The 26,741-nt window shown below is 41.0% G+C and overlaps 1 protein-coding gene across 1 annotated transcript; it reads right to left on the bottom strand.

Moving 5' to 3' along the window:
• Positions 1-1,603: 1,603 nt before the first annotated feature.
• Positions 1,604-26,146, bottom strand: LOC115171266 (carbonic anhydrase-related protein 10). The gene is made up of 9 exons (XM_029727914.1): positions 25,716-26,146; positions 23,427-23,501; positions 16,709-16,854; positions 7,627-7,812; positions 6,782-6,877; positions 6,569-6,641; positions 4,166-4,320; positions 3,849-4,023; positions 1,604-2,730 (listed from the first exon to the last, which is right to left on the bottom strand). Exons 1-9 carry the CDS (start codon positions 25,771-25,773, stop codon positions 2,708-2,710), a joined length of 987 nt encoding a protein of 328 aa, XP_029583774.1. The 5' UTR covers positions 25,774-26,146; the 3' UTR covers positions 1,604-2,707.
• Positions 26,147-26,741: the final 595 nt, after the last annotated feature.

The following is a 26,741-nucleotide window of genomic DNA, read 5'->3' as shown; positions in this document are numbered from 1 at the left end:
ACAATACCCCATAATGTTAAAGTGGAATTATGTTTTTATACATTTTTACAAATTAAGAAAAAATGAAAAGCTGAAGTCACTTCAATATAAGTATTCAACCCCTTTGTTATGGCTAGCCTAAATAAGTTCAGGAGTACAAATTTGCTTAACAAGTCACATAATAAGTCGCATGGACTCAGTGTGCTATAATGGTGTTTAACATGATTTTTTAAATGACTGCTTCATCTCTGTAACCCACACATACAATTATCTGGGTCCCCCAGTCGAGCAGTGAATTTCAAGCACAGATTCAACCACAAAGATAATGTAGGTTTTCCAATACCTCTCAAAGGGCACCTAAATGAGTAAAAATAAAAAGCAGACATTGAATATCCCTTTGAGCATGGTGAAGTTATTAATTACAGTTTTGATGGTGTATTAATACACCCAGTCACTACAAAGATACTGGCGTCCTTCCCAGCTCAGTTTCCGGAGAGGACGAAAACCGCTCAGGGATTTCTCCATGAGGCCAATGGGGATTTTAAAACAGAGTTTAATGGCTGTGATGGGAAAAAACTGAAGATGTATCAACAATATTGTAGTTACTCCTCAATACTAACCTAAATGACAGAGTGAAAAGAAGGAAGCCTGTACAGAATACACATATTCCAAAACATGCATCCTGTTTGCAATAAGGCACTAAAGTAATACTGCAAAAAATGTGGCAAAGAAATTAACGTTTTGTCCTGAATACAAAGCATCACTGACTAACACTCTTCTTATTTTCAAGCATGAAGTTGGCTGCATCATGTTGTGGGTATGGTTGTCATTGGCAAGGACTAAGGAGTTTTTAAAAATTAAAATAAATGGAATAGAGCTAAGCACAGGCAAAATCCTAGAGGAAAACCTGGTTCAGTCGGCTTTCCAACAGACACTGGGAGACAAATTCACCTTTCAGCCGCACAATAGCCTAAACACTAGGCCAATTATACACTGGAGTTGCTTACCAAGACAACATTCAATGTTTCTGAGTGTCCTAGTTAAAGTTGGCTTAAATTGGCAAAAAAAATGTATGGCAAGACTTGAAAATGGCTGTCTAGCAAAGACCAATAACCAGAGCTTGAAGAATTGTAAAAAGAATAAAAGGGCAAATATTGTACAGTCCAGGTGTGTAAAGTTCTTAGAGACTTACCCAGAAAGCCTCACAGCTGGAATCACTGCCAAAGGGGACTCTAACATGTATTGACTCAAGGGGTTGAATACTTAGTGTTTTATTTTCCATTTAATTAAAAATAAAATGATAATTCTTCTTCCATTTTGACATTAGACTATTTTGTTTAGATTGTTGCCAACAAAATGACAATTCAATTCATATAAATCCTACTTTGTCAAGGGGTGTGAATATTTTCTGAAGGCACTGTATAGACTTACCTCAACTACCTCGTACCCCTGCAAATTGATATGGTATATTGGTACTCCCTTTATTTAGCTTCATTCTTGTGTGTTATTTCTCTTGTGTTTTTATCTTCTTGTTTTACTCTGCATCGGTGGGAAAGAGCTTGTTAGTAAGCATATCACTCTAGACCTGTTGTTGTATTTGACGCATGTGACAAATACAATTGTATTTGTTTCGTTGCCACAAAACGAGGAGATTTACCCTATTTAATGAGAAATACAATGCTCAGGAGAGAGCGCACACACACACACACACATACAGTCATGTACACATGCGCGCACACATACACACAAACCCACATTGCCTGTAACGCCATACACAGCTCTGAATTGAAAATGAGGATAAATAATTGATAAGGAATGCCTTGTGACTGCTTAAAGAATTTGCAGACAAATCACGTCCCATGCTCTATTCAGTGCTAGACAATATACAATTCTTAAACAGCATATACTATATAGGCCTTATGTAAAGTGTTATTTTATCTTAGATAATTCTCTGAAACATGTTAATTGGGCTGCTATCATTGAAATAAACAGAGTGAATGAAATTGTAAACAATTAAACAGAGAAAAGGCAAATGGCCCAAAATGGCTAGAAAAGTTTAGCAAATACAGTATAAAATACTGGATCTCCCAAGTCTATGGCAAGGAGTGTTTCCTGACTATGTGGCCTGAACAGGAAAATCTCTTGCCCTGGTTTTTTACTGGGGCCCAGAATTTTTCCTGGTTAGGTCACATGGTCAGGAAATGTTTCTGCATTTGTGACATTTATTCAGTACACCTTTTGCTTGTGACATGGCTATGTAGAAGCTTTCATCACCGGAAGAGCACCCATTATATTCAGATTCTTAGCTTGTTGTTAGATCTGATGGAATGCTATTGGTATCAAAACACATTATGGTTGTATTTGTGATTACATTTAGCTAATTTCAAGAAGTGTTGGTCCTTTGGGATCTTTGGGTACTCAAGTGAATCTGATGATGATGTCATAAAAGAGGTCCTCATTGTCTCCACTGCAGAGGTCAGTAAATGGCAGAGCCTGTTGAATTTCCTTACAGTCCATTTCCATAAGCTCTGTAGAAGAATTACATTTGTGCAGCCTTAAAAGTACACTTTTCAATCTTTCCTTGTCTTACTTTGCAATCTCAAACATATTCAAAAAACAGCCTCTCTGCTGATAATGTAGTATTTCCACATTCAAATAAAGTCTTGAGAATCAGGATCCCATATTTAGTTTTTATCTTGTTGTATTGTACAGCATGTTCATCTTTTTCCTATTTCAGAAGCCACTGGTTTACTGGAAAGAGAGCAAAGAGATGTGGAGGTTAGCATGAACTGCTTGAACTGGAAACACAAAGGTAATGCTTGAGACATAGAACCTACAAAGAACCTGTTCATTTTGAGGGACGAGGCATTTCTCTATAGACATCTCAGAACTATAGAAGACAGAAAACATACACTCAGTAGGCAGCTTATTAGGTACACCCATCTAGTACTGGGTCGGACCCCCCTTTGCCTCCAGAACAGCCTGAATTCCCCAAGGCATGGAAACGTCTCTCAATTGGTATCAAGGGACCTAACGTGTGCCAGGAAAACCTTCCCCACACCATTACACCACCGCCACCAACCTGTACCATTGACACCAGGCAGGATGGGGCCATGGACTCATGCTGTTTACGCCAAATCCTGACTCTGTCATCAGCATGACACAACAGGAACCGGGATTCGAAGGACCAGGCAATGTTTTTCCACTCCTCAATTGTCCAGTGTTTGTGATTGCATGGCCACTAGAGCTGCTTCTTATTGTTTTTAGCTGATCGGAGTGGAACCCGGTGTGGTCGTCTGCTGCAATGCCTTTCTGCACACGACTGTTGTACTGCAACATTATTTACTTATTTGTGGCCAGCCTGTTAGCGTGCACGATTCTTGCCATTATCCTTCGACCTCTCTCATCAACAAGCTATTTTCGCCCACAGGACTGCCGCTGACTGGATGTTTTTTGTGTGTTGCACCATTCTCGGTAAACCCTAGACACTGTCGTGTATGAAAAGCCCAGGAGGCCGGATGTTTCTGAGATACTGGAACCGGCGGACCTGGCACAGACGATCATACCACGCTCAGTTGCTTAGGTCACTGGTTTTGCCCATTCTAACGTTAAATCGAACATTAACTGAATGCCACGGTCTGTAGGAGTTTTTTCGTGAATGTGGTAGTGTACCTAATAAACTGGTCACTGAGTGTATATTGAATTTCTAAAAACACAAACCGGTTTCAGAATACAGTATGTGCAGTTTATATTACTATGACAAACTTCTTTCTCACAGTCTGTTTTTACCAATACCTGAATTTTACCGGAAAGTTTCAAGTAACCGTGTTGATTGAATAAAGATCCTAAACACATGCGTTCAGACACACCTCGATACTGGGGCCTCAGGGCACGGTTGTTGGGGCAGTCCCGGCCCTGCTTGCTGAAGTTGATGTTGGTGCGGATACAGCGCTGTAGGAGAGGCTGGGCGGGCCGCGTGTTGTCACTCATACTGAGGAATATCTTATATGGCTCATTCTGACTTAGCAGTCGCAGAGAATGCATCTAAAGAGACGGAGTGAGAGAAAGTTGGACAGATAAGGTTTATGGTAAAGAATCTACAGTCTCAAATACGGCCAATTATTAAGTAACTTCTGTCAAACATGAGTTAATGTTATTATTGAGTCTATGATCGAGGGTGAGTTACCTGCATCTGTGTGACGTACACAGGTTTGTTCATGAGGATCCAGGTGGCTGTCTCGAAGCAGGGCGGGATAGTCATGGAGCCCTCGTATGTTATAAAACGTGTAGTGTCTGGATATAGATCTGCTATGTTGAGCCCCATGAGTAAGAATGCGTCATCTGGAGGTGGACCAAAACAGAGGTAATCCGATTCATACTGTACCTTCCTCAACACTTTATACACTGTATTACAGAATAATAATAACACATTTCATTTGTATAGCGCTTTTCATTACAGTGTTATCCCAAACTTCTACATAGGCAAAAAATAATGATAATAAAATAAAAACTACAATAAAAACAAATCAAGGCAGGAAATAGCAATAGTAGGCTAGTTGCTAAAAGGACTTTCCAGATTAGGACTATAAGAAAGACAGTCTGTAGAAATGTGTTTAAAGACCCGTTTTAAAAGCTCTGATTGATGGAGCGGCTCTCAAATGGTCAGGGAGAGCATTCCATAGGCGAGGGGCAAAGGAGCAGAAGGCTCAGTCCCCCATAGTACGGAGACGTGTCTTGGGGTCCTGAAGCAGTGGTGAGTTGCTGGAGTGGAGAGTGCGAGGTGGCTCATTGATATAAATTATATTGTTGATGTAGGTGGGACTCAATCCATTCAAGGCTTTAAACACTAGGAGGAGGATTTTAAAGTCAATCTTATAGTTGACCGGTACCCAGTGGAGTTCAGCAAGGATGGGGGTGATGTGGGCTGACTTCTTGGTCCTGGCAGGACTCTTCTGTAGAAGTTGTAGCCTCTGAAGTGATTTGGTTTAAAGGCCCCCGAACAGAGCTTTGCCATAGTCGATCTGGGAGAAGATGAAGGCGTGAACGAGTTTCTCTGCATCTGGCTGGGAGAGCGATGGTTTGAGCCAGGCAATGTTTCTTAGATAGAAAAATTATGTTTTGCAGATATGTTTTATATGGGCATCAAAGGACAGAGAAGGATCAAACTTAACTTCCAGGTTAGAGATGACAGAGGACAGATGGATGACTTGACCGTCACTAGTAGGGCAGATGTTTCCAGCACTAGTGACCTGCTTGTGTGTCCCAGTAAGCATAGCCTCAGTCTTGCTGCTGTTCAGCCGGAGGATGTTCTCTTTCATCCATGCCCTGATGTCATCAAGGCAGCTGCCAAGTTTTGCTAGGGCTGAGATGGTGTCCGGATTGATGTAAATATATACTTGGGTATGGTCAGTGCAGCAGTGGAAGTTGATGTTATAGACTCTGAGGATTTGGCTGAGAGGGAGCATGTAGATTAGGAACAGAATAGGATGCAAAACGGACCCCTGTGGGACGCCACATGTGACTGTAGACTCCACCGATCTGGACTCTCCAATCGGGATGTATTGCTTCCTATTGGAGAGGTAAGAGGAGAACCAGTTCAGAGCAGTTCCAGAGACTGAAGTGTGCTCTCTGTGATGCCGCAGGAGGACCACAACATGGTCAGCAGCGTCAAAAGAGCACCGAGATCTAAGAGAAGTGGGAGGCTAGGTGAACCAGATTCTGCAGCCATCAGTAGATCATTGGTAACTTTCACCATAGCTGTTTCGGTGCTGTGCAAGGACTGGAAACCTCACTGGAAAAATGTGTTCAGCTATTTGGAACACAGATGGAATTGAAGCTGGTGTGCAATCACTTTTTCCAGTACTTTTGATAGGAAGAGGTTGGAGATGGGCCTGTAGTTGGATAAGAGGTCAAGGTGGGGTTTCTTCAGTAAGGGGGTGACTGCATCTGTTTTGACGAATGATAGTACCTCCCCGGTCAGCAGGGACTTGTAATACAGTATAACATCCAATTATTATAGTAATGGGATACAAATAAAAGGATGATTAGTGATTTATTTAATGTAATTCGTTTAATTTAATTAAATGAATGAAAAAGGAATGACAATTAAAGTAACCAGACTTAATGAAGAGCATCAAACTGAAAGAAAAGAGAGTTTGGGTAGAGGCTGTTAATACTAACTATAGCAATGTTACATAATTGTTGTCTTTAAAGGAATGCCAATTTTCGATCAGTTTAGAACATTTTGAAAGTGCCACAGAGTTATTTCTGTTGGTTAGCAACAGGAGATGACTCAAACATCTCTCAGGGTTGGGGGCAGTTTCTATTGTTACACATCTTCTCTATTGAACCAGGAGGATCACATTGGTAATGTAGCTGATTCATTCAGAAGTTGGAATGAATTTCACTCAATCTCTGATTAAGTCAATCTCTGGCAACCTTCCAATTAGCCAAATTAATTAAGTTGCTAGATATTCTTTTTTATGGCGGATCCCGAAATGGTACTGACTACTATTCTATCTGTGACTACTGTAGATTTGACAATGTGTGTGCATAAACCTACACATCTGAAATGCCTGAGGGTGCTTACGTTTGTATGTTATTCTCGTGATGGTGTCTCTGTTCAGCATGCGATTCAGGAATACATTTGGAGACTCGGATATCTGAGAGGGAAGAGATTTAAAAGAACATGAAATATTCAGCATCCGCAGCACAGTCCCATGGGATTCTGAATATAAAGACCACTGTCACTACAATAGGACACCACAGAGAAGGAGATTGTCTGCATCAAGCACAAACGGACCTTTATGAATATGGACACAATTGCTATGCCATTGGGGCTCTTGGCTGCCTCACTGTAGTTGGCATAGAGTTCCTGGTTGTAGTGTATAAGTTGCACCTGTAAGTGAGGCGAGATAAAGACAAAACAAACAGTGAATCCTTCATTTGCTGGTGTTAGACCATGTGAGATAGAAATGTGAATTTGTCTTGCACATGAAAGCATTATGTCAGATTAAACTAATCTTACCCATCCAACCCTCACTCGAAGACAAACTCAAGAAATTCAGGAATATTTTACTTTGACACTTATCTGCTCAGTAGAGTTCCAATTTAGAACAGCATTCAGCTCTAATTATCTGGGCAGCCACTTACTTTTGACAACATATCTTCCTCACTTAAAAATGGTGATTAAGGACTGGAAAGTGTTTGCCAATTCTCATTTAAATCGTGACAGACAAACTCAGTTTGGCACCTGATCAGTTTACTGTTTTTCCTTTCTTGTCATAATAATATCACTCTCCACCACTGAAAAAACAAAAAAAACACAAAAAACCCACTGCCATTTGTCGATCCAGCCTTTGCTGTTGCTCTTCTACCCCACCCTTCAAAGGCCCTGTACATGTGATTAGTGGACTGAGTGATAGAGGTAGTTCAGCATATTTTATAATTGTCCATTGTTTGAGGAAATCTTCCACACAAACAAGCCTCAGTAGGGCTGTGTAAAGCAGTGAACCCTTAACTGTAATGCAAGTTTGATTGAATTGAGCTCTTAGTCTAATGAAAGCAACTTGCAGTGGATTGGATTGTTTATAGACACAACAAAGATAAAGATAATCCCTCTCGGCTCATTGGCTCGTTCCCTCTCACCTCTGCAGGGAAGGACTGTCCATTGAGCAGGTGCTCCGAGCCCTGGCCGTCCTCGCTACCGAAGTGCAGGCGGATCTCCTCCAGCCGGTGACTGTAACCCAGAGGCCCACCGGAGATGTTCACCAGGTGAGCCTTGTCTGGCCGTAGCGAAACGTGGCGCCCTGTGTTGTACATGGTGCCTCCCATCTGCACAGAGAGGAGTCAAGTGAGGTGTGGTGGATGTGCGGTAAAAGAGAAGGGGGGCAAGTTTCTCACCTGAGAGACCTCTACAGAAGAGGAAAAGGAGATAACTCATGTTAATACACTGAACTAAAATATTAACGCAACATGCAACAATTTCTAAGATTTTACTGAGTTACAGTTCATATAAGGAAAATCATTACATTTAAATTAATTAATTAGGCCCTAATCTATGGATTTTACATGACTGCAAATACAGGTATGCATCTACTGGTCACAGATACCTTAAAAATAAGTAGGGTTGTGGATGAGAAAACCAGTCAGTATCTGGTGTGACCACCATTTGCCTCATGAAGCGCGACACATCTCCTTCGCATAGAGTTGATCAGGCTGTTGATTTTGGCATGTGAAATGCTGTCCGACTCCTCTTCAATGACTGTGTGAAGTTGCTGGATATTGGCGGGAACTGGAACACGCTGTCGTACACATCGATCCAGAGCATCCCAAACATGCTCAATGGGTGATATGTCTTGTGAGTATGCAGGCCATGGAAGAACTGGGACATTTTCAGCTTCCAGGAATTGTGTACAGATCCTTGCAACATGGGGCTGTGCATTATCATGCTGAAACATGAGGTGATGGCGGCGGATGAACGGTATCACCACAGTATCTCTGTGCATTAAAATTGCCATTGATAAAATGCAATTATGTTCGTAGCTTATGCCTGCCCATACCATCACTCCACCACCACCATGGGGCACTCTGTTCACAACGTTGACATCGCAAACCGCTCGCCCACAGGATGCCATACACACAGTCTGCCATCTGCCCGAAACAGTTGAAACCGGGATTAATCCGTGAAGAGCACACTTCTCCAGTGTGCCAGTGGCCATCAAAGGTGAGCATTTGACTACTGAAGTCTGTTACAACGCCGAACTGCAGTCAGGTCAAGACCCTGGTGAGGATGATGAGCATGCAGATGAGCTTCCCCGAGATGGTTTCTGGTCTTTTATTTTCCCCAGCACAAGGTACACCTGTGTAATGATCATGCTGTTTTATCAGCTTCTTGATATGCCACACCTGTCAGGTGGATGGATTATCTTGGCAACGGATAAATGCTCAGTAACAGGGATGTAAACAAAATTATTTTATTTCAGCTCATGAAACATGGGACCAACACCTTACATGTTGCGTTTATATTTTTGTTCAGTGTAATTCTTTATCATTTCCATTATGGGTAGAAAAAGAAAAAAAACTCACGCTCCAATTGCACTTTCCCATTACTGCAATGTAAAATTATAATATTCCTCAGGCTCATAATCACAGAACAATCCTTTGGGATTGGCTGTAGGCCTGCAGTAAATGAGGTTTTTAAAAGGTGGATTAAAATAAAAAAATGAGAAAATCATCTTCCAAATCTCATCTCATTAAGGAAGCAGGTGAAATTAATAATAAACTGAGAAACCAACTCTCACGTTGTTTGAAGTGACACATCGAAATGCTCAACAGGTAAAGGAAGACCTACAAAGCTTTGTTCCATTCTTTCATATAAAACTAGGATAACATCAAGATTTATAATGAAATGAGAGGGAGGGTAAGGAGAAAAAGTGAAGGGAGGGAGTTCAGTGTTATGCCTGTGTAGATCGTGATGGAGTCATTCATCATAGGGTGATCCACTTAGTTAATTTATTCAGACCAAAAAAGACAGAAAAATATATACAACAAATACTGCCGATGGTTAAATGAAGTAGGAAAAGCAATATATTTCACTTGACATGTTTTTAATAGCCCTATAAACATGGGCCCTTTCTATTCCCTCTTAGTGCATAATGCATGTAATCAAATGAGCAAAATGGTGAGAGCTGAACATTAATTCAATTCCTCAACAGTGTTATGTATTAGACCAAATCTTCCACTGACACCTATTCTAATTAGTAGGCAAAATAAGCACTCAGCAGGTACTGAGCTGGCACTGGGGCCAATACTTTGTGCATGAGAAGACGGCAATATGGGTTCGGAGTTCTAGGTTCTGTTTTGGGGATGATATAATCTCTACTGGCTAGTAAGCAAAGAAATGTGATGAGGCCCTTTGGGATGTGATAATGTAGCTGGCTTGCTTTGTCATAAAAATATGTTTTCACTAAATCCACATACTGTTCACCCACACAGCCTTCAAAGTCCTTCTGATAACAGTGGTGCATTAAAATCTGATAGACAAAGATATAATAAGAACATTTAGAGTACCCACTTAACAGTGCATTTAAGGTAAAGAATGAGTACGTGTGTCCACATTTTTGACTGGTACTGTATATGCATATATATGTATATATATATTTTAAAATAGTTGCAGACAGATTTTAGGTCATATTACATTTTTTCACAGGGTAATGATTTTTTTTATAGCAGCAGGTGTTTAAAGTTGTTCAGTTCCTGTATTCATCTTGTGTAGCAACCGACTATACTCTAAATCAGTGCTTTTATACTGGCCGGGTATGGTCACATGGTCATTCAATCAAACCAAATCAAATCTCTTAACATAACTTCAATTTATTAAGAGTAGCATGGACAATCAATTGGATATTCTATCACGAAGTGTCTTTCAAATGCTCTCCATTCTGTGCTGTCTCATTGACACCACAGACTAGGCCTACCTAACAGACAGAAATTCTGCAGATGAACATCAATTCCATTCAGATTCACAATGATCATTGATTATGACAATGCTCTAGCTACCTTGAATGCAATGTATTTGGATGTAAAGTCATGCTAGAGAAGGAGCTGACACAATAACACTCCTGTTGAGGGATTTAGTGATTTTGCTGTCCGCTTTAAGCATTTCCAAACAGAGTATAAAAGCTGCTTACCATGAGCAAAAATCCCCCCACGCTTCATTGAGTTAAAAAGGCTTGGGACTAATTGCTGTCCTGCTTCAGTGAATTGAGTCCAAATATTGAGGGCTTACATTTTGGGGACATTTGATTATAATTTGAAATTTGTTTTGTATCAGGTTAGGTTAAACTTTTCCCCTCTGCTGTACAGTGGACTGTCCCTCAGGCTTGAGAGATAGGTTCTACAGTGCCTTTAGAAAATATTCACACCCCTTGACTTTCCAAATTTTGTTGTGTTACTAAGTGGGTTTCAAATGGATTTAATTGTCCTTTTCTTTGTCAATGATCAAGACAAAATACTCTGTCAAAGCAGAAGAAAAATTCTAACATTTGTAAAAAAAGAAATCCCACAGTGTCTGGTGGAAAGCAGACTGAACCAGGTTTTCCTCTAGGATTTTGCCTGTGCTTAGATCCATTCTGTTCATTTTCTATCCTGAAAAACTCCCCAGTCCTTAACGATTACAAGCATACCCATAATATGATGCAGCCATCACTATGCTTCAACATATGGAGAATGGTACTCAGTAATGTGTTGTATTGGATTTGCCCCAAACATAACACTTTGTATTCAGGACAAAAAATTGCTTTGCGGTATTACTTTAGTGCCTTGTTGCAAACAGGATGCATGTTTTGTAATATTTTTATTCTGTACAGGCTTTCTTCTTTTCACTCTGTCAATTAGGTTAGTATTGTGGAGTAACTACACTGTTGTGGATCCATCCTTAGTTTTCTCTTATCACAGCCATTAAACTCTTTAACTGTTTTAAAGTCACCATTGGCCTCATGGTGAAATCCTTGAGCAGTTTCCTTCCTCTCCGGCAACTGAGTTAGGAAGGATGCTTGCATCTTTGTAGAGACTGGGTATATTGATACACCATCTAAAGTGTAATTAATAACTTCAGCATGCTCAAAGGGATATTCAATGTCTGCTTTTTTAAAAATGTTTTACCCATTTACCAATAGGTGCCCTTCTTTCCGAGGCATTGGAAAACCTCCCTGATCTTTGTGGTTGAATCTGTGTTTGAAATTCACTGCTCGACTGAGGGACCTTAGAGATAGAGATAATTGTATGTGTGGGGTACAGAGATGAAGTAGCCATTCAAATATAAAGTTAAACACTTATTTCCCATATAGTGAGTCCATGCAACTTATTATGTTACTTTTTAAGCCAATTTTTACTCCCGAACTTATTTAGGCAAGCCAATACAAAGGGGTTGAATTGACTCAAGATATTTCAGCGTTTCATTTTTTATTAATTTGTAAAAATGTCTAAAAACATAATTCCACTCTGACATTATGGGGTATTGTGTGTAGGCCAGTGACAAAAAAATCTAAATGTAAACAATTTTAAATTCAGGCTGTAACAGAACAAAATGTGGAAAAAGTCAAGGGGTGTGAATACTTTCTGAAGGCACTGTACGTGTCATACCTCACTTTTATGCAGAACACAAGACTCTCTAATTATTATATCAATGAAAGTAAATTGCAGTGACTGCCCTCAAAACAGTGAGAACGGGAGGTAGTTTGGGTTTTCCACCATGTTTTGAGAAGAGAAGTTAGACTAGCTTTGATTAGATTATTAAATCCCCCATCAGTTCTCTCTCAGTTCCCTGGAGGCCCTCTACTGTCTTTGCCTGAAAAATACACATTTTACATTTACACCATTTAGCAGATGCTCTTATCCAGAGGAACTTACAGGAGCAATTAGGGGTAAATGCCTTGCTCAAGGGCACAGCAACAGATTATTCACCTAGTCGGCTCTGGGATTCTAACCAGTGACCTTTTGGTTACTGGTCCAACACTCTTAACCGCTAGGCTACCTGCCGCCCTCTAACTGTGGCCTTTACACTCTGAAGTGAGCGCCTCTCTGTGGGGAAATTCATTCTATGCAACGAGGCACGTCTACTGGCTCTGTTTCAAAGTTGGGATTTTACTGAACTTCACACACACTCAGCATGAGATCCACAATAGTAGTATAATGGAGAGAATTGTGTCTCCGGCTAAACACAAGCAGCAGAGAGAATCTTCAGTAAACACACATTGACAGAAACACTGCCTGTTCCTGGCAGTTCAATGTAGTTGGGGTGGTAAAGCAACAGAAGGCATGTTATTTGTTCCGCCAACACAGTAAGGTTACAATATGCAAAATAGAAATCCTCACAAAATCATGCACGAGAAGCGCACCCGTAGCTCCCTCTTTGGCTGGTTAACCATCATTTCTAACATGAAAGACAAAATATGCTAAAACATCTCCGCCAATAAAGTGTGTTTTCTAAATTCCCTGTTCATGGTGTCTGTTTGAATGTTGTGTGGACCTCAGACAACCCCTAAACATCTTTGTTAAAAGAGACTCTCAGTACTTTTGTATAATATATTTTTTCATTATTTTATAGTCCTAGTTAAATTCTCTCTCAATAACTTTCTTCCATGAGTATTGTATTTATTATAATTGCATTTAATCCTGTTCAAGTGTTCACCATTACGATATGATATACTTTATTGTAAATTTAAATGGAAATTCATTCTGTGACGCCAGAATATAAATACACAAACACAACACAATATACTACATGCAGTACAAAAAAATGGAAAGTTAGTACACAAGTCACACATTTACATTTCCACATATTCAAAGTCTCTGCGGCCTACTGACCGGCCGTGTATTGGGCCTGCATCTGTCCTATGTCCCACTGTTCAGCATCCAGCATCTGTCCTATGTCCCACTATTCAGCATCCTGCATCTGTCCTATGTCCCACTGTTCAACATCCTGCATCTGTCCTATGTCCCATTGTTCAGCATCCAGCATCTGTCCTATGTCCCACTATTCAGCATCCTGCATCTGTCCTATGTCCCACTGTTCAGCATCCTGCATCTGTCCTATGTCCCACTGTTCAGCATCCAGCATCTGTCCTATGTCCCACTGTTCAGCATCCTGCATCTGTCCTATGTCCCACTGTTCAGCATCCAGCATCTGTCCTATGTCCCACTGTTCAGCATCCAGCATCTGTCCTATGTCCCACTGTTCAGCATCCTGCATCTGTCCTATGTCCCACTGTTCAGCATCCAGCATCTGTCCTATGTCCCACTGTTCAGCATCCTGCATCTGTCCTATGTCCCACTGTTCAGCATCCTGCATCTGTCCTATGTCCCACTGTTCAGCATCCTGCATCTGTTCTATGTCCCACTGTTCAACATCCTGCATCTGTCCTATGTCCCACTGTTCAGCATCCAGCATATGTCCTATGTCCCACTGTTCAGCATCCTGTATCTGTCCTATGTCCCACTGTTCAGCAGCCCTATGGCTGATGGAATGAAACTTGCCTTGCTCCTATTCTTACTGAACAGTGAGACCCTTAATCTCTTTATGCTAACTCAATCTTGCTCACTCACAGAGCTATGGCTAATTTAGGCTCCAAATTTCCACCCTTTTAGGTTCCACCCCGGTAGGATTATGCACCTAACAGGTTGGAAAATGCACAAAAAAATAAGTGACCAATATGTTTTTCTGAAAGTCAAACTGGTAGAATACAACATTTATGAGGTCCAAAAGGCACCGCAATGTAGGAATGAGTCACCAAAGTTCCGGAGCATGTCTTTAAGTGGTGACACTCCATGTGAAGCCTGTCAGAATGATGAATCCTCCTGTTATTTGAGCCAACACTCACCTCACCCACCTTACTTCTCCTTTAGTCTCTGTCACTCCTAAGCCACTTTGTACTCCCTCCCTTCCTTGAGGATTCAAAGTCTGGGATTTGAACAGATTGAGGACATTGAAGTCCTTCAACCTTCGAAAGGAACCAAGGTAACTTTTTATCTTATCTCAAACTTGTCTCTTGGTAATAGCAGGCTGTTTTCTGGATAAACAAAACAAATAAGGATATTCTAGCCCTGGATTACATTACATGAAATGGGTTATACTGTATAATTGCACCAATATTTTCAAAGGACCGACATTTCCCGGCTGACAGTTTTCCTCATGGGTGCTTTGCAAAATGCCAACTTGTTGCTTACTAAATGTTTTCTATGAGCAACTGTTTGTGCTTTACTAGGGTAAGTTAATGAGAAACTACGTCTTCATGAGTGAATTTGGTGACAGTGTGTGCGAGTGAGTATGGCTTTGTGGACATCATGGGAGCAAGTGAGATAGGAAATGACTAATGTCCTGCTATTCTGTGACTGTCGCAGCATCCAAATCATTACTAAATGTCAACACGTTGAAGTCAATTCAAAGATGCTATGAACAGAACCATTTATCAAGCAAAGGCTTATCACCACAGTTTCATGTTGTCTTTTTTCATGACAAAGATTGCCACACTAAATCACTTCTTAGGATTAATTGTCTGTATCAAGTATCTAAAATGCAAATTGCTATTCAGTCGCTGCCTGAGCATACAAGTTGAAAATATTTCCCTAATATTCAAGTGAAGTAAGCAAATACACTTCGGTAAAAGTGCTGTTTTTGGAGTGCAGCAACTGCATCTTATCATTTGATCTTTGACCATAACAAGTCTATTTCACACTTTCTCTAACAGTTAAATGTCTTTACAAAACAGGTTCCTCAGAATCTCAGCATCCCCTTCACCTGAGCATCAATCTCCATCTGAAGTTTTCTGTGGTAAAGTAAGACTCCTCCTCAAGGTCTAACATCCCAAGTGCTTAATAACAAGATGGAAATTCATTTACACAACCACCTTTTTCAAGCAACCGCCTTTCATCAAGCTATAAATCAAAGCTCAATGTTAATCAGGAATAACATATATTTCTACTTGTGTGTGAGCTGAGTTTGTTTGTATGTAGTGTGTAAATGGCACATGACAATATTTAAAACTAAAATAGTGTATACATCTCAATAAATAGCTGCAGGAAAAGAGGCAATTAACTGGGAGAGTAAACATGTCCATCTGTTGATGGACATATATCTGGGAGTATCGAGTAGACGAGCTGTGGCGAATGTAAAAACATCCTGGCTAACTTCATTTATCCCCTCTCCCACAGTCCTCCCACAGACACACGCCAGCACAGATGGCCCAGCTCTCTGCGCTCTCGCTCAGCAGATGCACACTAGCATTAATCATAAAACAAGACTTACAAAGAGAATTTAACCCTCTCTTCCATGTACTGCTCTTTGCCAATCCTTCCTGACTCCTTGTGGTAACAAAATGAGCGTACTATTCATGGGAACCAAATGCTGGGGGAGGGGGTGGGGGGAGGTGGACTATCTTAATCAAAGGTTTTTGTCCTCTGAAAAATGGCCACCACATACCTTACAGTAAGTCAATTTTCATTCTTACACAACACCGCTAAGAACCAAAAGATACATCAATAAAATGTAATTGCATCAAATAGGCTCGGTAATAGTTAAATTGTCCACATTTGAACTACAGTACTGAGTGTAATTCTGTTGTCGTTCTCATTTTACATGATTAGTGATTTCCCCTATTCCCTAGTGGACCTTTAGCCCTGTGGTGAACGATGGTCATGCCCCCTTGTCCCCAGCTTGCAGCTTGAGCTTGGGGCATCCTGCCAACACCCTTTGATAATGTTAGTGAAATCCTACAATAAATACTATCTGCTATATGGGTCATTTGATGGGATCGGGATGGGAGAGATTCAGAAGGCAACTGTGAAAGCAGAGCATGATGTACAACTAAAGGAGAGCCATGGGGCCAGATAGCGGGGATGTGGCTAGTGGCATTTAGAAACTTCACCCTGTCAGTGTAGTCGAAAGAATTCTGAGAGAAGATTTTAAAATTTGATGTTACTTCATACTATAAATCTACAAACGCTTATTCTGTAAACAGAATTTTTCCCACCTACACCTCGTTTTGATGATGGCTGAGCATACTAGTCCTTATTACGCATTGAAAATATAATATGAACACACACAACTGGAATCCAATAATAGCCTCCAGATGATCAACGTCTCCTGAAGTTTAAGTCCTGATGCCCTTCACATCTACAAGCTCAAGAGTCATCTGGGAGTTCAAGATCAGGCTTTCCACAATCTCCTTACCTTGCTGCGTCCACCTGTGTTGAGACGTAGAGGGGTGAGGAAGGGGTCAAAGATCATGTGACTGGTCTCGACGTTGACCGGCGACTGCCTCTTTCCCATGGCACACAGGCTCCAGGCGGAATTCACTAGCCCCCAGAAGGATGGTACTGTAGACAACAAGCACAGTTCAATTTCCTTTATCATGTCTAATGTCTAATATCACGTTGATGTGTGAGATGAGTAAGTTCTTAAACAGCGCTTGGACTATAAAGACTTTGACAGGAACCACTGAGGAGGAAACACGGAGTAAGGAAATGAAGTAAAGATATCCCTTTAAAGTCCTTGCCTTACTGTAACCAAAACAGCAGCAGTTAAAGTATGGAGTATGCCATCAGCACAACATTCCATATTATGATTGTACAGTACTAGGAAGAGCCATTTTGAGAGAAGGGCACGTGAGTAATGCCAAAGTTGAGTATGTATGTATGTATGTATGTATGTATGTATGTATGTATGTATGTATGTATGTATGTATGTATGTATGTATGTATGTATGTATGTATGTATGTATGTATGTATGTATGTATGTATGTATGTATGTATGTATGTATGTATGTATGTATGTAGATCCTACTAGGGATTTAGATAGAATCCCTCTATATCAGAATCAGTTTAAATGCTTCCAGAATCTGATTTAAGATCAGCTGAAATAATCTTAGTTATCCGTCCCTCGTTACTTGCACATGACAGAAGGGACTGGGGAGAACCCCTCCTCTCCTCTTAGTGTGGCTCAGAGCCTGGCAGTGGCACAGGAGCAGGGCAGCTGTGACAGATGTGGCAGGCCTCAAGAGTGCCATCACTACCCCTTTCTGACACGTGTGACATCACCCAGCCGTGATTACATCACGTGGGCCGGCTTGAATGGAGTGGGCCGCCCAGCTGTGAAACAGATGAGGGTTCAGGACTATTACGTTCTCTCCCTTAGCATAGGGATTAGAGGCTGATACTCATCTGAACTGCCGGACAGAGACTCCTGGGACAACTAGTACTTTTTCATTGCTCTTAATTCATGGGCAAGGGGCATGCCTTGATGGGCAAAGCCCAATGGTGGTTAAGGACTATCAGATCAGTGCCACAACCCCTTATAGATGTTTCTACAATAAGAGGAAATCATGACTAGGAGTCAATTTCAGAATTAAGAATCAGCTAGTGAATCCGCTAGTGAATCTGCTAAGTAGCTAAATCTCAAAATAATCTGAATAAAGATTCAACTAGCAAATAAGCAATGGATTAGCCACCCTAAGATGATCAGTGACCTATATTACATGCTGATCTTGGCCAAACTACTCTTAATACATAATAATGAAATACAGTAGATGAGGATCTGGAATGATGTTGGAATTTCTGAATGTCAACAAAGCTCATGTTGCATATCTTCCTGCTTTCTGAGCCACCACATTGTTTACCAGTTGTAGCTGCACGTGTAGTGGGTTCAATATAGTGTTTACCAAAAAAAACACAATGTTTAGTAAAATGATCACAAAATGAAGCCTAGGCATTTTTAACTAAAATTTCATTGTTTTAACGAACTGATCCAGGGAAAAATGTACACTGTTGTTGATAGTTTCGAAGGCAGTATTTTGGCAACAATTATTACTTTTGTCAAAAAATGAGGTAATGTGACATACAGTATATGAAAGCCTTTGTGTCCTAAAATAATGATGTAACTGTGTTGTAATCCCACTCAGTGACATTTGGTAAGCACAACAGTCGCAGGAAAGAGAGCATATGTCAAACTGAGAACCATGCTCAAAGGAAAAAAAAGATAGCATTACACTCAACTCATGGCAATCTAACTGTTGTATTAACTTTAACCACTTTAATTGATTGTTGATTTGGTGGAGCAAGAGTGATAAAAACATCGAAATAAATGACGAGGCATTCATTGTTAAGGATGCTTCATAGGGCAGATTCAAACCAACGTTATTGTTTTGGCAGCGAAAGGTGCTTAGAGATGCACCTGGACATTACTGAGGCTGAGCAGGAAAGACAACAATTTCCATTAGAAAACTCAGCTAGAAAAGTATAAATATGTCTAAACCCTCACGTATGAACTCTCACCCCCTTTACCCATGCTGCATAGTGATCATGATCTCTATTCCAGTACAGGTATATTATTGGATCAGGTAGCAGGTGCATGCAGAAGGTGCAATGCAGTATGTCCCAGCCAAGAGCTGAAAACCAGACCCTACAGTACAACTACCTCTAGGGAGACTTCACAACACGTGTTGGGATATGCAGCTAATTGAAGTCTAGAGGTTTTTTCCAGAGCAAAATAGTCAGGATATAAACATAACGTTACAGAGAACAAACTAAAATGAGAACATAAATGTCAATGGGTCTGGAGAGACCACTAGGACTGAGGACTGGCCAATTCACAGCAATCACAATTCACTCTGATTTTATATCAAAATGACCAGGGAAATCCTCCCCTCAGATCGTAGGGATTACATTTCCAATTTTAGAAGAAGCATAAACAAAGAAGACAAAATTGGGACAGGTTGCCGTCTATTGAACCTGCTGGACTGTGCAGAGACACTCCTGACTCCAGGGTAATGCCTTCCTCAGGTCCTGTGGATATAATTAGAGTGGAGGAATAGCTGATGATCCATCATGCAGTTAACATCAGAGAGCAGATGTCTTGGGACGTGAGAGAACTACAGATGGAACTACAATTAGTTCAAAAAACTGTGTTGCAACTGCAATATTGTTTCCCTAATACTAGGACACGGTAGACCTTTTCACACTCAGACAACCGACTCATGAAAACTATAGGCTATGGAGTGTGAGACAATCAGAGAGTAATGATGAAGGGAGAATTGTTCTTCAATAAACAGTGCTTAAAAGGGTGCTGTAAGCCAAGGGGTAATTCCATGGAGCAATTTATTTAAAAGGCAGGCGGGTGTTTTGGGTATTGGTGGGCAGGTAGTAATACCAATTCCAAAGGAGGAGCCTGTCAATGTAGAACAACTAGCCAGGTTTCCATCCAGTTGGTGACAGATTTTCATGCGAATATTCTAAAATCTGCAAAAAAACAACATACACATTTTCTTACCAGAAATGTTTCCATCAAGTAACAGACTTGTTTGAGGATAAAAGGCTGTGTGTGATGATGTAATGCACATAAAAATACATTTCCATGTACTGAATAAAAAAATACAAGTTAGATGGGTTTCCATCACATTTTCTACTCTACCGATGGAAAAGGTTTAATGTAAACCTGGTTACTGACAAGCTTCTGGTTTGACAGGATAATATTCCTAGGTCTAGACCTTCTTATCATCATAGAGGATTTAACACCATCTGCTGTAGGAGGTTATTTTGCTCAGCCCTCAAACAAATCAAATCTTACTTTGACATGGCAAGGAGGAATAAGCCACTGCTTTTCTGACCTTTCCTTTGAGAATCTTCCTTTATCACAGCTGTAAATTACTTGGCTGGCTTGCCTATAAATGATTTGGTTGTTAACAGTCTTAAATGTCAGCCATAATCTAGCACCTTCATACAATGTTTTAGCTTTGAGGACAATGTTGTAGCTAGTGTTGCTCCAATACCAAACCTATCCGCTCATCCTCCATGCCGCCATACCTGCAGGTAGAAATACAGCAGCAATATGCTAGAACATATGTATGTTCATCACATTAGTCGGTGAGTGGGAAAAGGAGGAAGAAGGGCTTAACATTATTATAGCTCTGAGTGAGCGTGAAAATGTAAAGTGTCCTGTGAATATGGCCTTTTAATACCATTAGAAGATTATTGAGAGCATAGTAATCATAATTCTATTCTAGCCTCTTCCCATTCCATTTAAATTCCCCCAGAACTCTTTGCGTGGGAGGGATTCTGTTTCTTCCTTCCGCACTTCTTTTTTGCCCATCAGTCTTTGCAAGGGCATCTGTGTATGTGTGTGTGTGAGAGAGAGGGAGAGAGGGAGAGAGAGAGATAGCTGGCTGTGATCACTAACTTGGTGACCTACTTTCCAGGACTGCAGCACATACAAATAATAATACAGAGTTATGCTCCTGTAAGAATATACAGAAGGAAGGTGATACCTTTGTTTCTGACAAAAGGTTCAGTTGAATTTAAATCTGTATCAAAAAGTTAATGGGCCAAGGCATAATTGCACTCTTCTTGAGCCTGTTTAGATCAATTCGATTTCCTTTCTATTTCAAAAAGTAAAGTCTTTAATTGGATGGCTACAAATGTACATTCTAGCTGTAGAGTTTCCCGTTTTCATCAAAAAGGGCTTGAGGCAAATGAATGTACAATAGCAAAAACATCCCACCAACTTGGCTTCCACCCATATGACACACAGCACATACACAGAGTCACTGTCACTTGCAGTTGACTGTATGTGGATGTCTGTTCTCCTGTGTAAAGGTCTCTGTGGTGATAGACAGGAAGCTTCCCTGTTGCTAGGCTGAGAGGCTGAAAGGGCTCACCCCCTGAGTCCACACACTGATACACTAGCAGCAGACATAAAGTAAAAGGTCAGGGAGCATCCCACAACCTTCTACAAAAGACTTCCAAAGGCCTCTTTGTCACCTGCTGTGCTTATCTGTCATAGCTAATAAATAGGCCTTTCTCCTAAGGTAATCCAATGACAGAGTTACACATGGAGCAGTTGAGAACAGCGCTGGCCCTCGAGGCAGCAGTTTCTGCTGGTGTCACATATCCTTATAAGAGCCCATTGGCTCATCCAAATTTGCACCATTCCTTGAGGCCCACATTGACAATTGGGGTGGGATGATACCAGTATCGCGGTACTCGTTAGTATTGTGGCAAAGGAAACAAAACACAAAGCGGATTTAACTTCTTTAGGAAAACAGCGCTAATGTTGGAAACAAACATCATTATGTAGTCATCCAGAGCAGAACCGGCACCAGAATAAAGTGACTAAGGGGGCAGTGGAAATCGGTGAGGGGGCTACATTTTGGGGTGTTCTTGCATTGGAATTATATTGAATTCTGCCTATCACGCTATACCAAAATAAACAAAGTTCAAATGCAGAGACTCCGAGATCATTGAGTGCTTTTGAAGTGACAGGTTGGCGCGGAATTTGTAATCTATCTCCGCTACGCTGTATCAGTGTAAAATAGGGGCCTTCTAGCAGTCATAAGGACACATATTCAGCAGGAGGCAGGCAGGTAGAGATGCAAATGAGTTGGATTTATTTTACACAGCACTGGGGTTTCAAAGATGACTGTGATATTTATATTTATATGTAAACGAGCACTGGGTACAAGACACATTGACCAACAGAGCAAATAAAGGACCATCATAGCAGTTGCCCCAAGGCAGATGAACACTTTGCCCAGGCCCTAAACACTGTCCAATAACCTTTTGGCAATGCAGGGGTACAAACTTCCCCACATGGGCCTTTTTTTTCTAGCAGGTAAGGGAGAATTCTCTCCTGAACGATGGACAGTGGATACTGGGGTTGTCTCCAGACTCCCCAGCAGTGACAACTTCCGTGCCACTCCCAGGAAAAAAATTGCGGTACAGTCCTTTTCTCTCCAAGCCCAGGGAAAGGGTCAGAGTACACCCTGTCACCCTCTCCAGGCTCCGGAGAGAGCTAGGTCATCATCAATTCAGTGTCAGTCAATGTCGGGATGAAAACCTCACACACCCAATCACAGGGCAGACACTCCTGCAGAGCACCCCCCTCATAGGAAGAGCAGAGGAGCAGGAAGGAGACAATTGGGCCTCCAACACTTAAACTGGTAAACTTGACCCCGCCCTTATAAATCAAAATCAAACATTGCATGCCGAGGCGCATCACGTTATTCACATAGCCTACCACAGAGATGAGATGCATTTTTTCCCCCGCTTTTTATGGAAACTCAAAGGAGTCATATCTAACTACCCCAGTGGCTTTCCATAGCCCCCCTACACACACAGTGGCGCGCCCTGTCCATTGTGCTGACAGCGAAGATACAGATTTTTTTGCTCTTTATAAAACTAAAACTGAGGGGGGCTCAGCCCCCTTTAGCCCCCTCGTGGAGCCAGGTACACAGTCACATAATGTACCTTTTAACGAATAACAGCCTCAAATAAGAAATGTCGCCAGAATTTGGGCTTATGTTGTATTACTGAAATGTTACCAGACAACACTTGCTACACAGTTATATTGGTCATTCGATCCTTCCTCATTGAAAAGGTCTGAGACCTCTATTTTATTCATTGTGCTGCCATTCTTCTTCTGTATACTTGTATGTCTGTGCTCCCCTTGATTATGGAGTAAAGAAGCACAGGGAGGGAGGAAGATGGAGAGAGGGCTGTGATAAAAATTTCATAAGACCTGCAGTCAGAACAGTAGTGAACCTGAAGCTCCTGCTGCAGAGACAGAGAGCGGAGGAAGAAGCCAGCCCATGTCAATAATACTGCCCAAGAGCAAGAAAGTTGGTAACAAGCGAACCCTCCTGGTATACAAGAAATGTTCCCTTCCCAAAACAGAGAGGAATGTTTGGTCTGGCTTTCTGTTACAAAACAACCCACTGGACAAAAACTGGTTGAATCAACATTGTTTCCATGTCATTTCAAGAAAAATAATTCAATGTGATGACATTGAATCAATGTGGAAAACTGATTGGACCATCTCTGTATTTAATAGTGGACCATGGGACACCAAGGCTTTGAGTTCATGTGATGTCAGTGTTTGTTCAACATCTAAAATAATTACCTGGAACAAAGCTCCCTTGGACAGCATCTTTGTACGCCCACCAACCGTCATGAATCTTTGGTGAAATTAGCTGTGCTGCAGTAGGAAAAAAACAAAACCACAGTAACCATCATGTCGCTGAAAATGATCAACAACTCACTTGTTAGAACACTATTAACTTTCACTTCTTCTTAAGTCTAATATTACCTTTAAAGAGACAATGAGAGAGATTAGAGATAAAAACTGAATTGAGGCCCTGGCTTTTGTGGTCAGCCTGACCACATTAAAGAGAGGTTTAGAATGTTCTAGTGGGTACCTCCATTTAATAGGAGATGTTACGTTACGGTACAAATAGAATAATGGTCTGGTTAATAAGACAGAAATGAAAAGTAGGGAGGTTGGTGCATTGCCAAGGGAAGTAGAAGCACAAGCATTTCACTACACTCACAATAACATCTACTAACCATGTGTATGTGACCAATAAAATGTGATTTGATTTTGATTAGGGGTGCTGAGGGTACTGCAGCACCCCCTGAAAAATCTGAAAAAATAATTCTAATAAAGCAACCAAAGGTTGCGTGTTCGAGTTGGGTCGGGGACAACTGTAGCATTTAAGCTAACATGTTCCCTAACCTCAACCTAATTCTACTAACCTTTGTCCTTACTACAAATGCTAACAAAAGAACAAGCAGCCTGGAATCGGAGCAAGATGTATAGTACTTCCTTTTTTAAACCTTTATTTAAATAGGCAAGTCAGTTAAGAACAAATTCTTATTTACAATGACGGCCTACCGGGGAACAGTGGGTTAACTGCCTTGTTCAGGGGCAGAACAACAGATTTTTACCTTGTCAGCTCAGGGATTTGATCCAGCAACCTTTCAGTGACTGGCCCAACCTGCCACCCAATACGTCCTCCAAGATGCATTATACATTTCATCATCCAATTCATATGATATTGTTCGGCCGGGTAAGACGTGATACTACACCTCCTCCAATTCATATGATATTGTTCGGCCGGGTAAGACATGTGATACTACACGTCCTCCAATTCATATGATATTGTTCGGCCGGGTAAGACATGTGATACTACACGTCCTCCAATTCATATGATATTGTTCGGCCGGGTAAGACGTGATACTACACGTCCTCCAATTCATATGATATTGTACAACAGCTATTCCATTCATAACATAACATATCATACTTAATGGAGGGAAACAAATTTAGATCCCAAACCCTATGAATTGCCTCGAGGCCAAGTTGTTGTGGTACAGGTGGTAGAGCACCTGCCTCTGCACCACACAGGATCTGAGGATTGTGCCTCCTGTCAGTTTTCCTCTCTCTTACTCTCTTGCTACATTGGTGGCAGGCAGCAATGGGATCATTCCGGGGGTTTCTAGGGCACTGGTTTGCAGATGGTGCTCTGTGCGAATGGACAAGTCTCGAAGGGAGAGAATACTGAAACACTGTTTATGTGAGTTTTCTACTGCCTCTATCCCAGGCCCAGGGTTTTGTGGTACATCACTTGCCCTCTGAACTTCTGGATCATATACACGGTCAGCTGTTCTTCCCACTAAACATCATGTCAGCGGTCATGAGGGTAAGAGCATAAGATACAATTTATTGCTGTCTGGCAGATGTAAATAAGAACAGAAGTTAAACATACTTGAAAAGTTTCATCAATTGACAAATGAGTCTCTGTCATAGCTTATTTTGGGACAGAGGCCTCCTAGGATGCAGACAAGATATTCTATGTGTTTGCGATGATGTAAGATGTGGGTAATAATGATATCCATGCAACATGTAAAGAGCATCTGTATGTGGAACACGCCTAATGTTGAATCTAATCTCAGCATTACAAATTTGAGAGGCGCAAAGAGATTTTGTAAAATGTTCTCTCATTTGTACCAAATTGGGGGCGGGACAAAAATCTATAATCCTAAACACAAATAGCCTATTATATAATATTATGACTAAGATTCACGAGAATGGCTAGATAATCAACGATTACAGTAATTGTGTTGCCAACTCACGCGCAAGTGGAATAAATATTTTCTTTAGTGACCTTTAAAGACTTGTCATGCTTAAACCTACACTGAAACAATTATTGGTAGACAGCTGCAACACCCGTGCCCTACATTGCACGGTTTACAGTTGCAACCGTATCGCCAACAGAAGACTATTCTGTATTTCCTTATCCAAATACATTTAAATGTGTCACAATATTCTGGGGTTTGTTCAAGCCCTGAAGTTGAGCTCATCACTTCATCTCATGTATTCCATTGAATAACCGCAGGATTCCAGGCTTACCTGATGTACAGATGAAATATGCTTGAAAAATCAAAAATATTTCCCAAACGATATGCATTCTTCATTCATTCCAAGTTAATTTTGCAAAAGCTTAAATATATTAATTGTAAAGTTTGAGTTCTTAACGATGACAAACTTTGATGAGGCATTTTCCCCAAACCGTCAACTATCCAAGGTGTCACATTCAGAGTGGTGCGCGCTCTGCCAAAATGGTATGCCAAAAGAACGCGCGTCAAAAACCACGAACGCTCAAAACACGTAATGTGAGCCATAAAAAATATATATTCTATAATTACGACACGATGCCGTCGTTCGCTTCGCCATTGAATGTGTTTGAAGACCGTGTACGAACTGAAGCTACATGACTGGCTATCTTTGAGTGGACTCAACTTGTCACTGCGTGCCGCAGACCATCACCATGGGCAGACTGGTCTCGTGGACTAGACGTAGCATAGTAAACGTAAGTAAGGGACACTCAAATTAGTCTAATACTTTATGTTAGGTATGCTTACGTAAGATAGTAGGTTACTCAAGGCAAAAACGAAAGGAAAGTGGTTGGTTGGTCATGGTGGATGAGTGACATAACGCGAAAGTCTAGCAATTCAAAGGTTACATGGTCAAATCTTATCACAGACAGCTTTTGCATTTGAGCTAATTAGCAACTTTGCAACTACTTACTTATTTTTAGGTACTTTGCAACTACTCAGTAGCGGTGCATGGGTAATATCACTGAGGAAGCCAAGGCAGTAAAAAAAGCCATATTACAACCTATGTTGTGATAAATGCGTTATTTGCTTTATAAGCTATTCGTTCATACGCCACCGTGATATACAATAAGGCAGTGAAAACAAAAATGCAACAGCCACACAGTGGTGAAGTAAATTCAAATACACATATGTTTGTTTCGTCACAAAACCAGAGAGCAACATCTGTCTAATGAAGTCCACAAAGCATATTGCATGTAACAAGCAGTTATATGACCTGCAGCATGGTCAAGCATGTTGATGTTTTCAACAGTTTACTAAA

Source organism: Salmo trutta, chromosome 32 (assembly GCF_901001165.1).
Source record: "Salmo trutta chromosome 32, fSalTru1.1, whole genome shotgun sequence".
NCBI lineage: Eukaryota > Metazoa > Chordata > Actinopteri > Salmoniformes > Salmonidae > Salmo > Salmo trutta.
Note: the sequence above shows the minus strand (reverse complement) of the source record. Positions and strands in the feature narration are given on the sequence as shown.

Excerpts from the sequence above, each read along its gene's own strand:
- LOC115171266 (XM_029727914.1), bottom strand. The coding sequence starts at position 25,773 with ATGCATATCGTTTGGGAAATATTTTTGATTTTTCAAGCATATTTCATC. Across the intron at positions 23,502-25,715 it reads ATATTTCATCTGTACATCAG|CACAGCTAATTTCACCAAAG; the intron begins GTAAGCCTGGAA and ends TTCCTACTGCAG. Across the intron at positions 6,642-6,781 it reads TTGTGTCCATATTCATAAAG|ATATCCGAGTCTCCAAATGT; the intron begins GTCCGTTTGTGC and ends CTTCCCTCTCAG.